Source organism: Pseudophryne corroboree, chromosome 1, assembly GCF_028390025.1.
Source record: "Pseudophryne corroboree isolate aPseCor3 chromosome 1, aPseCor3.hap2, whole genome shotgun sequence".
NCBI classification, from domain to species: domain Eukaryota; kingdom Metazoa; phylum Chordata; class Amphibia; order Anura; family Myobatrachidae; genus Pseudophryne; species Pseudophryne corroboree.
In genome coordinates, this window is record NC_086444.1 from 1,091,426,614 (window position 1) to 1,091,440,515 (window position 13,902).

General features: G+C 45.1%; 1 protein-coding gene and 1 long non-coding RNA gene across 8 annotated transcripts in view; one reads left to right on the plus strand and one right to left on the minus strand.

Moving 5' to 3' along the window:
- Positions 1 to 13,902, plus strand: part of SLIT2 (slit guidance ligand 2) — a 384,860-nt gene that overhangs the window by 356,464 nt on the left and 14,494 nt on the right. For all 5 annotated transcript variants that reach the window (XM_063921507.1, XM_063921540.1, XM_063921524.1 and 2 more), the window contains 4 exons: positions 619 to 712; positions 1,147 to 1,284; positions 3,313 to 3,553; positions 11,420 to 11,550. In XM_063921507.1, the coding sequence (XP_063777577.1) occupies positions 619 to 712; positions 1,147 to 1,284; positions 3,313 to 3,553; positions 11,420 to 11,550 (604 nt within the window). The remainder of the gene's footprint in view (positions 1 to 618; positions 713 to 1,146; positions 1,285 to 3,312; positions 3,554 to 11,419; positions 11,551 to 13,902) is intronic.
- LOC134927299 (uncharacterized) overlaps positions 1 to 13,902 on the minus strand; it is a 105,714-nt gene that overhangs the window by 66,446 nt on the left and 25,366 nt on the right. The window lies entirely within an intron of this gene.

A 13,902-nucleotide genomic window follows, 5' to 3' on the forward strand; every position in this document is an offset into this window, starting at 1 on the left:
TACCTTTTTCCCCGGCCGTGCAGGCTTCCAATCTAAGTGGACCAAGATCCTCCTCCCAGCCAACGCGTTTCGAGAAGACTCTCTTTATCCCAGCCTTGATATCACGCCGTTTGACTGCATCACCCCTGGAGGAAAAACCATCTTTTTCTCAGAAATCAGAAATTCACTGAAAACATCTAAGGCCGTTTGACTGTATCATTCCTGGAGGAAAAACCATCCTTCTCTCAGAAATCAGAAATTCACTGAAAACTCTTAAGATAAGTATTTTTTTTCCATTCCTCCAAAAAAAACCATAACTTCCCAGCTGAATCATCAGCTTCATTTCCCACCCCTTCCAGCGCCAACTCCCTGCACCCACACCCTTTACTCAGTTGTACTTTTTTGGATTATTTTTGGGATTAATCCAGTGGTGCAAGAGAGAGGCAGCAGGTACATCCATTCACCAGGAGCGCCTCCTTCATTCTACCAAATCTCCGTCCAACTAGTTTTACACAGGTGGTGAGAAAAATTTGACACGTTATTTGCAAAGTTCTGTAATTATCAGCTGCAAGGTAAATCAGCGCTGACGAAGTCTGGTCCAAAGGGCATGTATCAATTCTCTGTAATGCTATATTTCAGGTGAATTGTGTGAGGAAAAGCTGGACTTTTGTTCCCAGGACATAAACCCATGTCAGCATGAGTCTAAATGCATCCTGCTGCAGAGGGGATACAAGTAAGTGTTCAGTGTTCAGCGTCACAGGCAGATGTTGGCAGCAGTCTCAGCATTTGTGCTTACAGAGCCCAATACACAGTGTAAATAACAACTGACCGGTCCCCATGTCTGCAGAGCTTTCTGTTCCCTCCTCTGCCAGCAAAGGCACAGGTGACATGTATCTAATAACAATGCTCAGCATCATACATAACCCTACAGGGCTTATGTATAGACTGCGAGCTGCACGCTCTGAGGAAATTCCGGCAAGTCTGCCTATATTTTTAAAGCACCAATCATGTAAAAGGCAAAACCAGGTTGTTTTTTATTTTAAATGATTGCCGCTTTAAACATACGGTCAGACTTGCTGGAATTTCCGCAGAGCGTGCAGCCCGCAACCTATTACATAAGCCCCTACGTCTATATTTAGTAACTGGTGGCATTTATTGTTTTCCTAGATGTGACTGCACTCCGGGCTATGTGGGTGAACACTGTGATATTGATTATGATGACTGTCAAGAGAACAAGTGTCGGAATGGCGCTCGGTGTACGGACGCAGTGAATGGCTATACGTGTGTGTGCCCGGATGGCTACAGGTAAGGCTTCTGGGATTCAAATGTATGTTCAAAACATTCTGTATAAAATACCAGCCAATCAGCTCCTGTCATTTTGAAGGCTGTTTGGAAAATGACAGTTAGGAGCTGAATGGTTGGTACTTTGTCTCTCTCCAAGCTTTGATAAATTTCCCTGTTTTTTAAGTAAGTGGATTAAATGGACAAGATACAGGGCTGCAGTATCTCCCTGAGTATCAGGATTTGGAGACAAGATCCCAAATGAACAAGCAAATCTTAAACCTTTTTCACCATATTGCATCCACATCATAGCGTTAAATATGCCAGTCACGTTGCTGCAGCAACCAAGAATAGATGCAGTTAATCACTTTTCTTAGTTAATTATAAGGGCAGTATTTTCAAGCGTCATTCCACATGAAGTAAAACATGAAAAAACAACTCAGTAGAAAGTATACCCACATCCTCCACACACAAAATCACACTAAGGGTACGTACACACTATGCAATTTTGCATATGATCCGGCTGTTATCGACTGGTTCGTTGCGATATTGTATACTGTATATACGATACAGGATACGATGTGCGCTCTCAAGGGTCGTATCCAGCATCGCACGTTGGACCTGCATGCAGGTCCGATGTGCGATATTGCCTACGAGGGCCATGCTGCTGAATGCAGCATGACCCCGTTCGTCCCCCCGTCGCAGCCAACATTGGCTACTGTTTATGCACCTGCTGATGTCGAGACCCCATCGTATGCACATCATTCTGATGTGTACACAGCCTAAATGAGCTATATATCTATTACTGGTAAATCATGCTGAATAAAGTAAATGGCTCTAACTTTTTGGCTTAATTCGAGTCTCCTATCAGGTGAAATTAACCTACAAACCCATATTTAAAGTATTCCCATACATAGGGCCCGGTTCAGCAACCCTTTCCTCTAACATGTGGGAGGACGCCTAGCACAAGGCAAGTCCACCCCGCGTGCTGGGTCCTGCCCCCACCCCCTCGCTAACATGCAAGCATATTGCTAAACAGTGATGCTTGATTAGGGCTGCCCCCTGCCTACGCAGCCTAGCTGCGAATGCAGTCGGAGTGCATCCATCCTTTGGGTCACAGCGGTTGAGTGTGACATCACGCTCGCCAAACAGTACAATGACGCCCACAAAACGTGGTGTCGGCGCCCCGTCACCGCCCCGTCACCGCCCCCTCCCCCCCTCATCCCCCTGCCAGCTCTTAGACTGCAATTGTGTGCGGTCGCAGTTTAAGACCTCACACATGCATGCACCGCCATGTGTGCATGCGCAGAAGTGCAGATTTCAGTAAGTAGCAATTTTCGCATTTCTCTGGGGCTAGCAGAATTAGTCCCATAATGCCAGAGAGAAACATTTTCTTTTTTACTGTAGCAACAATATAATATCTTTAATTTGGTATACTGTAATTAGAATACAACTTATTCTGAAATCTAAAATTCACAAGTTTGCAGACTAAAAGGAAGAGGCTGAGCGGGTGCGCCTAATGGACATGCTTGGCAACTGTAAATTATTCTTAATTCCATACTTGAACCATGTAATACAACGCTACCAGGGACAGATTAAGGGCCACATGGACTTGGGCTAAAGATTCTCAAGGGCCTACACTGAGGGGTGGGGAGCTGTGGCCGGTGCTGTGTGGGTGTGGCCAGTGCCACGTGGGTGGGTGTACCCCCTGCACTATCCCACTATCTTTATAAATACATGCAAATTGAAAGAATAGGTGTGAAAACTAGAAATGCAGTTATAATACTTAGGATTTATGGGGGACTGTGTGGCCAGCTAGGCAGATGGTCATCATGCTGTCATGATGATGGGCCTATTTTTATGTGGAGGCCTGGAGCGCAATCCACCCCATTGTTAGTCTGGCTCTGTCCAGTATCTATCTTATTATGTCTCCAGCCCTTATCCATCTGCTCTGTAATCTACTGTACATGAACAATTGAACATATACTGCGTAGCCCTGATAATTTGTGAGCGTACGTGTCCAATAATATCTGCCTGTCTTTCCGTTTTCAGCGGATTGTTCTGCGAGTTCCCGCTACCCATGGTTTTGCCACGTACAAGTCCATGTGATAATTTTGAATGTCAGAATGGAGCTCAGTGCATCTTGAAGGGCAGTGACCCCTCGTGTCAGTGTGTGTCAGGATATCAGGGCAGCAAGTGTGAAAAACTCACAAGTCTTAACTTTATAAACAAAGACTCGTTTCTGCAAATCCCTTCTACAAAGATCCGCACTCAGTCCAACATCTCAGTACAGGTAGGTCGGCATTTCTGGGGTTTCTAAATGTGGTTATTTACATAAATCTTTGGGTGCAGATAAACATACTGTAGAAGAGCCATACCTTCCAACTGTCCCGCTTTTGGAGGGAAAGTCACGGTTTTCTGGGGCTGTCCTGCTGTCACACCTGCGGGCTGCAGAGGGAGAAAGTTGGGAGGGAGCACTGTCACCACTACTTTGCATAGCAGAGCAGCGGGTAAACAGTCCGGGGAGAGCCTGGGGACAGCCCAACATCGAAAGACAAAAATGGGGTTTTCTTCAAGGCCACGCCCCCTTTCCGGCAGTGTACCTGCGGTGCGTGGGGTTTCCAGCTTTAAGCTTGCCAATGTTAGGAGATATGCCATATGGTAACTGTTCTTATTCAGGGTCCTATGCATCAAACAACCCAGACTTGTTAAACGTACAGAAATAAGAGTTTCCTTTTTTTATTTTTGTTATTTAAGTTTCAGAACTAGGGCCAGTATTTACTAAGAATTCGAGTTTGTCCGATTTGTGTTTTTTTTTCAAAGTCCCAATCCGGGAATTCACTAAGCACCAATCTCGGCAGTGTTTGGACTATTCGTAATGGTTTGATTATCAAAGTTCAGAAATACGAATGAATAGACCATCGGTCAAACACGGCTGTTATTTCATACAATACGGGCATTCACTATTCATTCGTATTTGGGTGTTCAAGTGCGGGGCTGTTTTTTTGCGATTCGTTAAAAAAAGCAGCAAAAAAATAGACCTGCTTTTTCCAGGCGAGTTTGGATAATCATGCACGGATCAGTGAGATCTGTGCATGTTTATCTATGGGAAAGGGTCTGTTTACTCTACAAACGTGGGAAAAAAAATTGCGTGGGGTCCCCCCTCCTAAGCATAACCAGCCTCTGGCTCTTTGAGCCGGTCCTGGTTGACCGAAAGTACCCCTGGTTGACCGAAAGTAACCTCACCGCTGACCGCAAAGTTCCCACCATTGGATACAATGTAGCGCATAGGCCGTGTGCTGCCTGACAGACACTACAGGAGCACACAGCCAATCAGGTGGGTGCCACGACGTGGCGCTCCCTGATTGGCAGAAGGGACCCTCTTTGACAGTAGTCAGGGGGGTCCTGACAGTCGGGGAAAGGGGTCCCATGTGTAAACATGGGACCCCTTTCAGTGCGTGGTCGGGTTTCCGTTTTTTTTTTTTTTTTTGCCAAGTACGTGGATTACAAAAATAAGAACAGGACACACTGGATTTAGGTGAGTATAATTTTATTTTCAGGTACCCCGGATTCAACTTGGAGACGTCGACAGACGAAGACGTAGCCAGAGTCGGCGTGTCAACATAGGTAAGTATGTGTGTGTCGGAATGAATGTAATAAAGTTGTACTTTCACGGTGTCTGTGTCCTGTTTTTATTTGGGTATTTTTTTTGCAGTAGAACTACAGATACCAGCGGGCCCGTTTCCCCCCCGCATGCTGGTACTTGTGGTTCTCCAAGTACCGGCTTGTGGGGAGGCTTGCTGGGACTTGTAGTTCTTTTGCAAAAAACAATATTCTTACATTTTCTACAAGGCTATCAGACCCCCATCCGCAGCCCTTGGATGGGGGGGACAGCCTCGTGCTTCACCCCTGGCCCTTGGGTGGCTGGGGGGGGACCCCTTGATTGAAGGGGTCCCCACTCCTCCAGGGTACCCCGGCCAGGGGTGACTAGTTGGGTATTTAATGCCACGGCCGCAGGGCGCTGTATAAAAGTGACCCCCGGCTGTGGCATTATCTGTCCAGCTAGTGGAGCCCGGTGCTGGTACAAAAAATACGGGGGACCCCTACTCTTTTTGTCCCCCGTATTTTTTGCACCAGGTGATCGCAATCTAGGAGTAGGTCTGGAGCTACTCAGAAACTGCAAGGAATTATTTATTAGCAATTCTGCTAATATTTCGTTCGCAATTCTGCTAAGATAAGATACACTCCCAGAGGGCGGCGGCATAGCGTTTGCAATGCTGCTAAAAGCAGCTAGCGAGCGGATAACTCGGAATGACCACCAATGTTCGCAAAATGATTTCTCAGCTTAGTTGTCAAGCTCCTATAGGAAGAAGGTCCAAATTGTGACAAGGTGTCCAGTTGGATCCCTCCGCCTAGTCCGGGCCCTCACAGTGCACATGCTCAGTAACACTGGTGTGACAACACCTGGCAGTGTAAAGTGTAATGCTTCATCATGCATGAGAAAGAAGAAAAGACATTTGCAAACTACCAATTATTTGTACTTTGCAGAGACAGCAGGTTCTCACAATACCTTGACAAAAATCTCAGTGGTACGGAATAGCCTCTTCTTTGTTTTGTCATTGGTTTTCTTTGCCAACAAAGCAGTGGAAACAATGGTGGTCATTCCGAGTTGATCGCAGCAGCAATTTTGTTAGCAGTTGGGCAAAACCATGTCCACTGCAGGGGAGGCAGATATAACATGTGCAGAGACAGTTAGATTTGGGTGTGTTCAATCTGCAATCTAAATTGCAGTGTAAAGATAAAGCAGCCAGTATTTACCCTGCACAGAAACAAAATAACCCACCTAAATCTAACTCTCTCTGCACCTAAGATAAAAGTTTTTTATTGATAAATTTGTGGGAAAAAATGAAATGAAGTAACTTGTGCCTACCTGTCATCCTTAGGGTCAGGTATGTGGTGGTGCACAGTTGTGCTTCTGATTGTCCACATGCTTTATGATAGCCAGTCAGCAGCACTGGTTTTGCCCATCACTTTGACCATAAATAATTTAATTCTGTCCTGGACCACCAACCCGAGGCACCCCTGCAGCCTCGCAGCACCACAGGGCGCCTAGGCACACAGGCACACAGTTTAGGAACCACTGCTTTACAGGGTAAACATGTCACAGTAGTTAAAAAAATCACTTTTTGTATACAGTTAGTAATTAATAAGTCAGCATCGAGAGCAAACAGTGTGTGTAAGGTTTCCTCTATTCTGTTTGGTGCATTACAGTGGTGTAACTAGAAATTTTTCTCCCCCAAGCCAAAACATTCTCCGGCGCCCCCCCCCCCCCCCCCCAACAATTGCCACTAGTAAAGTGATGAAACGGTGTGTGGCCTTGTGGAAATGGGCGTGGCTTTGAATAAAGGGGCGTGGCATTGCAGGAAAAGACTACCTTATACCCCAGTTTTGCAACCTGCACGCCCAGACGTTGGCCACCACAGGAAAAAGAATAATCCTGATTCATGCCCCTTACATTATTTGTCATTTTTCCTCCTTATAGAAATGCCCAGTATACATTATGCCACATACTGCAATGGCCCTTAGACATTATGCCACACACAATATTGCCCATGACACAATATGCCACACACCATAATACCCCCGACACATTATGCAACGCATCGCAATGCCCGTTATACATTATGAACACACACTGCAATGCCCCGGATACATTATAGCACATACAATGCCTGAGATACATTATGACACTCACCGCAATGTCTGTGATACATTATGCCACACACTGCAATGACCCTGAGACATTATACCACATACCACAATGCCCGTGATATAGTATACCACACACCGTAATGCCTGTGACACATACTTCAATGACTGTTATACCATATGCCACACACCGCAATGCCTGTTATACATTATGCCACACACTGCAATGCCCCAGAGACATTATGCCACATACCACAATGCCCGTGATATAGTATGCCACACACCATAATGCCTGTGACACATTATGACACACCGCAATGTCCGTGATACATTATGCCACACACCACAATGCCCATTACACATTGAGCCCTACAGTAAGGCTTCTAATTACTTTTAAATTACCTGCTCGTTGCCAGGGGTTTCATGCTCTTGGTTCCATGCACGGTGCCAGGGGCTTTCATGCTCAGGGTGTCATGCTTGTTGCCAGGGGTTTCATGCACTAGGTGTTATGCTTGTTGCCAAAGGTATCTTGTGCTGGGTTTCAAGCTTGTTGCCAGGGGGTAATATTCGTTGCCAGGGGTTTCATGCACTGGGTGTCATGCTCTTTGCTAGGGGGTAATGCTTGTTGCCAGGGATTTCATGAGCTGGGTGTTGTGCTTGTAACCAGGGGGTACTGCTTGTTGCTAGGGCTGTGATCCCAGTGCCACATATGCCCCCAGTGCCAGATATTCACCCACAGTGCCAGATACACATATGCCCCCCCCCCCCCCCAGTGCCAGCTACACACATACCCCTAGTGCCAAATATCCCCCTTCCCCCGTGCCAGGTACACATATACCCCCAGTGCCAAGTACACATATACCCCCAGTGCCAAATATGCCTCCCCAGTGCTGGGTACACATATACCCCCAGTGCCAAATATGCCCCCCCATTGCCAGGTACACATATACCCCCCAGTGCCAAATATGCCGCCCCCCCCCCCTCCAGTGCCAGGTACACACCCTCCCCAGGCTGCCGCTGCTGTGAGTTTTGGGACGGAGCCGGAGGGGCGGGAGGGCACAGTGCACGCCTCTCCTGTGTATCCCTCCTGTGTCTCCAGCGCCGTGTCTATCAAATGAAGTGCTGGTTTGTGAGCCAATTAGAGCTCACAAACCGGCACTTCATTTAACAGACACGCCGCTGCCGCCGGAGACCCAGGGGGGACACACAGGAGAGGCGCACGCTGTGCTCTCCCGCCCCTCCGGCTCCTTCCCAAAACGGCAGCAATCAGTGGCGGCGCCCCCCGCAGAACTGCACCTCCAAGCCACCGCAGCGGCTGTGGGGGCAGTAGTTTCGCCAGTGGTGCATTAGGTGCTAAAATATCTTAAGGTGATTAAATAAACTTTGCACCTTACATTATTAACATAATGAGTAATAAGTTCATTACAGATCTCTCTTAACCACAGACATAGAGCGCATTTTCACACACTAGGGCAAATGTCCTAATACATGCAGTAGGTAGGTGCCACGGCCCCAAGGATCTGTCAAGCCCTGTGCAGAAATGGTATCTGGATAGTAGGTCGACTCCATATGGTTGACATGCGTTAGGTCAACAGATACAAAAGGTTGACAGATGAAAGGTCAACATGCATTAAAGTCAACGGGTTAAGGGTCGACATGACAATGGTTGACACAAGTTTTATTGGGGGGGTTACATGTTTTCCCAACTTTTGCTTTTTTTACTATCCACGTGGACTGTGATTGGAAATAATAACCTGTGGCGACCATTGTCATATTGACCTCATGACCCTGTTGATCTTTTGTACCTGTCGACCTTACCCACTGTCTACCTTTTACCTGTTGACCTTCTGACCCTGATGACCTTTTGACCCTGTTGACCTAATGACACTGTAGATCTTCTATGCCACACCCATACCACACCCATGCAGAGGATAATTGGCATACTCATGTAGCTCCTACGCCTGTTGTTTCTGAAGTTGAACAGCTTAACAGACTATTGGTAGAATTATGGTATTCACCACTTTTCCTTGGCTTGTCTCTTTAGGCTGCTATTAATGATTTAGAATTCTATACAATGTTATTTACTACCATGGCAACCACAGTCACATGCTGTAGTGATCACAGAGGCTTTGTACTTCCACTCTGAGCTTTGTCTGCTCTGTCTAGTGGGATATTCTCACTTTCCTTCACCTGACATGATGAGAGTCGTGAGTCTGCGTTGGGTATGGGATGCCGGCGGCCGGGATCCCGGTGGTCAGCATACCGATGCCGGGATCCTGGCCGCTAGAATGCCAGTAGGGGGCGAGCGCAACGAAGCAGGATCTATTCCCACTCTGTGGGTGTCGTGGACACCCCCGAGTGGGAATAGTCCCTGTTAGCCAGGATTCTGGCTGGCAGCATTGTCAGTGGTCGGGATTCCGGCGTCGGTATCCTGACTGCCGGGATCCCGACTGCCAGCAATGTAACTACGTACATCCTGTGATTCTGTCTGTCACATGTATCTTTTAATCTCAAGAAAAAAATTAATAAAGAGATAATTGTTACAAGTTCTTTAACATTCTATGTAAAGAAAATAAATACAGGTTGAGTATCCCTTATCCAAAATGCTTGGGACCAGGAGTATTTTGGATATCGGATTTTTCCGTATTTTAGAATAATTGCCTACCATAATGAGATATCATGGCGATGGGACCCAAGTCTAAGCACAGAATGCATTTATGTTTCATATACACCTTATATACACAGCCTGAAGGTTGTTGAATACAATATTTTTAATAACTTTGTGTGTTAAACAAAGTTTGTGTACGTTGAGCCATCAGAAAACAAAGGTTTCACTATCTCAGTCTTACACAAATAATTCCGTATTTTGGAATATTCCGTATTTCGGAATATTTGGATATGGGATACTCAACCTGTAGTAAACCAACGCGTGATTGCTTGTTTTATGCACAGAGAGAACCATTTTCCATTATTCTCTTTGTTTTTCTTTGGCTGGAAAAATATGAGAGCACGCAGCCCCCGTGTGACACCCGGTATCAAAAGTATCAAATGGTCACAGAAAGCACGAAAATAGCATCTTCCAATTGTTCTGTCTATCTGAGCTTTTACTTCCCCATCACGGCATCTGTCCAATAATTAATTGCAAATGTTAAAACCAGACACCAGTAAACGTTACTGGACCTGTTATTAATATGTAGATGGTGCCCGTGCATGAACTTTTAACATTATCAGATATCTGTATAATTCTATCACTGTTGCAATAAAACCCTTATTTAGATATTAATCTTCGCTGCACATAAAGGGAACTTTTAATAAGTAGAACACATTGAAATTCCTCATGAAATGGGATCCTTTGTTGCTGCTCCAGAAAGTTTTTTCCTTACTTTATTAATATCACGCAGATGTTACCATATCTCAGGGTAGAAGAAAATACATGTCATGTAGCTCCATAAAACACATGTATGTGGTTCTTTAACTATATGTGTATTATGGATAAAGTAATACTGGATTATTTTGACATTACATGGTCAATGTTGATATCATCCAGGCATAATTACCTATATTAAATACACTAGATCATAAAGGCATATCAAATGAACTGCAATTACATAATGTTTCAGGTTTGTATGGACATGGGGACTACTTATACCACCTAAATCTTTAAATGAAGATTTGAGTGGAGTTCCATCAGATCTCTCAGGAGCCTCTGATGGCTGTCAGTGTCTTAAACGCTGTTCCTGTCTCTGCTTCTTTTCCTCTCCCTCCGTGAATGTTACATTTACAGCCAGGAAAATGGCCTCACCCTGCCTGCTAGCAAGAAAAAAGACCAACTTTTGGGGATCTGGCTGTTGCACCCAGCATTGCCTGGGTATATTTTGTCTTCTTATGTAGCTTGTGAATTTTTTTTAACAGTCTGTGTAGTGGAAGTATGTGGACTCCCCAAAAATGTGTTAAGGCCCTACACACTGTGCGATTTGGGTGATTTGAACGATATGAACAATGAACGATTTTTCAGTAACGATTTTTTGCATACACACTGAACGATATGAACAATTTGACATTGCAAGCATCAGTAGCATCCAAATTGGCTTGCAATGATAAACGATGAAAGACCAACGATGAACGACTGCGGGGACACGCATCGTTCATCGTCGGTGCCTTCACACTGAACAATATGAACGATATATCGTTCATTTTTGACCGATAACGTCTATATCATTCTTAAATATCTACCAGTGTGTAGGGCCCCTTAGTCCTCCAAATATTCCAGAAGAGCAGGCAAGTTTGCGCTTCCTACAAAGAGATGAAAAAGGCTTCATCCTAGTAGGTGCCACTGTCTTTGCCCACAAAAACAAGTAATTCCGTGTAAAGCAGGTGCACAGACAGGCGTGTGATGGTTTTTTGAGGGCTGTTTAAATCACCCTTCATATATATTTTCCTATTCTCCCAGGTGGCCACAGATGAGGACAGTGGGATCCTGTTCTACAGGGGTGAAAAGGAACTTATAGCGGTGGAGTTATATCGGGGGAGAGTGCGGGTTAGCTATGACACTGGAAGTTACCCGGCATCTGCCATCTACAGGTGAGTTTACAGCTAATAGTGCTGGTCACAGATTGTTTTTTCCCCCCAAACGAGGTAAACTCCTATAATTGGTGTAGAATCAGCAACCGGACAATGCTCTAGAGCAGTTACCCAGCAAAGCAGCTTTGTGTGACACATGTAGTCTGATCATTTGTTAATGCAACTGGTTAATATTAAAAATGCTGTCTGCTTTGCGTGTATTTTTATGTATTTGAATCATAGTTGACTTTTCTTCCATATTATCCGGGTAACATTTTTGGGAGCTGACCTGGACTTCCATGAGATTAACTTCCTGGATCCCCCTAATTTCCTAGTGAGGAACACAGGCCCATATTTATGAAGCCTTGGAGTAGTGATAAATTGCACAGTGATAAAGTGCCAACCAATCAGCTCCTAACTGCCATGCTACAGGCTGTGTTTGAAAAATTACAATTGGGAGCTGATTGGTTGGTACTTTATCACCATGCAATTCATCACTCTCCAAGGTTTCAGAAATCTGGGCCTGAGTGGTCTAAGGTAGGGATAGCCATCGTCCATCGATGATTCAAAATCATCGATGACCGATGTCGAATACTTTTACCATTGATGGAGGAGAACCAGATGGTTTCCCTCCATCGATGGCTAGGCCTAAACAAATATAATTTTTTTTTCAAGATGCCAGGACACGGAGCATAGCTCCGCCCCTGACACACATGAAACCCCACCCCCGGGCTGTGATTGAACCGTGAGCCTTTCACAGAAATAACAGGGATGGCCATCGATGAGAGAAACCATCGATGGTCTCCCATAGCATAGTTAGTGACCATCGATGGCCACTCAGTTTCGCCATCGATGGCAACCATGGATGGCGAACACACCGATGACCATCCCTAGTCTAAGGGCTTTGCAGCCACTTGCGCAATCGTGGACCACGAATCAATGATGCAAGTCACAGCACCACACCCCTTATTGAATTAGAAACATTTATTTATGTTTTTCATCTCAAAGAGATTGATCTGCCTGGCCTATCCAGTTACTATGGGATGTGAGGGTGTACTGTATAAGGAATGCTGTAGAACTGAGTCAGATGGATAAGCTACAGTACATTCTGTAGGAGTGTGGAGAAACGCAGTCACTACACTAGTGTTTGCTGTAGTTTAGGAAACACGCTATGCATTGATCAGGTGATTAATATACGCTTACTGCTGGTGATGGAGTGAACCTGGTGTGGTACAAAATCCACCCAATTCTTTTCCATAGGTGTTTCATAAGCATATTTTGGCCATCGCACAACATAAAGGCAGCTGAATGAAGTTTAGCAGGCACGGTGTGGTGGTGTGAGGTGACTCGCAATGGCAGCGCTGCATGATTACACATCTGGCCGTGTCGTGTCTGTAGGCCGCACCAATCTTTGCTCACTCAGCGATACCTACATTCTTCACATTCTATATCTCTTCATTTGCAAACCCAATCATTTTTTGAAATACACAATGATATTGTAGATGGTTTCCACATGTTTACCCATCTGCTATTGGTTCTTGGCCCATAAATATGTGTTACTGCAGAGATTCACAGGGCTTCACTCTATTGTCTTTGATCTACCATGGTCCTGTTTGGTCTGGGTGTCCGCAGCAGTTAGTTACTGTACATCGTATCATGGACACTTTCTTAATAAAATATTAATGCCCTAAAATGCAAATGTGAGATAATCCTTCTAAAGGCTAATGTGCGTGCTGTGTAAAGGTTACCTGAACTTTAACCTTAATAAAATAATGACAGAGCGGCAGCAGATGAAATGAAAAAGGTTGGCTATTTATTTGAAAGATTGCTTATTAAGATTGTGTGGGGGCAAAAAAGGGCGGGCAATAATCCTGCAGCCCAGCAATGCACCGACAAACACAAATTCATGCATTGCAGGCGGAGAACACCATATGGGTGCTTTTAACTCCGAACACAGGTATTCAACTCAACCTTGCAACATAATAAGTCTACCGGAAAGGTGTAGTGCTGCCACCGGTGGGGTGGTTCAGACTTCAATCAAGATGAGTGCACCCAAAACAACTGCATCCGAGCTCAATAACCGTCCGCTCTTTCCCGCACTCAGGAAATAACTAACAACTAATTAACCAAATCTAAGATGTGTGAGGAAGGGTAAATACTTCACAAAGATGCTAATAACCTGTTATCTAGACCTTAAATACCTACACTTTAACCCTACCCCTAAAACGGGATCCGGTCTCTAGGTCGACAGTAACTAGATCGATCACTATTGGTCGACAGTAACTAGGTCGACAAGGTCTCTATGTCGACATGTTCTAGGTCGACATTTCAAAAGGTCGACATGAGTTTTTCACAATTCTTTTATTTTTTTGA